The sequence below is a fragment of the Eimeria tenella genome, genomic scaffold (genome assembly GCF_000499545.2).
Source record: "Eimeria tenella Houghton genomic scaffold, Eth_scaff2159, whole genome shotgun sequence".
In the NCBI taxonomy this organism is placed as follows: domain Eukaryota; phylum Apicomplexa; class Conoidasida; order Eucoccidiorida; family Eimeriidae; genus Eimeria; species Eimeria tenella.
This window is the reverse complement of record NW_013542010.1, coordinates 1-547: the sequence shown is the minus strand read 5'-3', so window position 1 is coordinate 547 and position 547 is coordinate 1. Positions and strand designations below refer to the sequence as shown.

General features: G+C 59.6%; 1 protein-coding gene across 1 annotated transcript in view; it reads left to right on the top strand.

The window, feature by feature from the left end:
- ETH_00040325 (uncharacterized protein) overlaps nt 1-248 on the top strand; it is a gene marked incomplete at both ends in the record, with an annotated part of 366 nt that extends 118 nt beyond the window's left edge. The window contains 2 exons of the mRNA XM_013374590.1: nt 2-164; nt 205-248. Coding sequence (XP_013230044.1) covers nt 2-164; nt 205-248 — 207 coding nt within the window. The remainder of the gene's footprint in view (nt 1; nt 165-204) is intronic.
- Nucleotides 249-547: the final 299 nt, after the last annotated feature.

The following is a 547-nucleotide window of genomic DNA, read 5'->3' as shown; positions in this document are numbered from 1 at the left end:
AGCAGCAGCAGCAGCAGCAGCAGCAGCAGCAGCAGCAGCAGGCAGCAGCCAAGGAGTCAGTGGCTACCTCACTCTTAGCCTCGATGCTGCTTCTGTGGGGGCCTCCGGGGCGGTGCAGCCCAGCGACGTTTTCAGCCGCATGGAAGTTGTGGCTGTTCCCGAAGGTAAACCCTAAACCCTAAACCCTAAACCCTAGACTCTGAGCCAAGGCCGTGATGGGCAGGCACGCAGAGCTTCTGATGAAGTAGGCGAAAGAATTGAACGGAGCAAAAAGCTAAAGGGCACCTATTCGACACCTGCCGCTGCTGCTGCTGCTGCTGCTGCAATGAACCTGTTGCTGCTGCTGCTGCTGCTGCTGCTACTGGTGTGGGCTGTTGCTGCGGGTGAGATTCAGGCTGCTCCAGTACTGCCGTAGGGACCCATGTCTTGATGCAGCTGCAGGAGACCGCGCAGCAGCAGCAGCAGCAGCAGCTGCTGCAGCGGACGGAGTCTGCCCGTGCTGCGGAAGCCGCAGCAGAGGTTGCCGCTCAAGAAACAAAACAAGCAG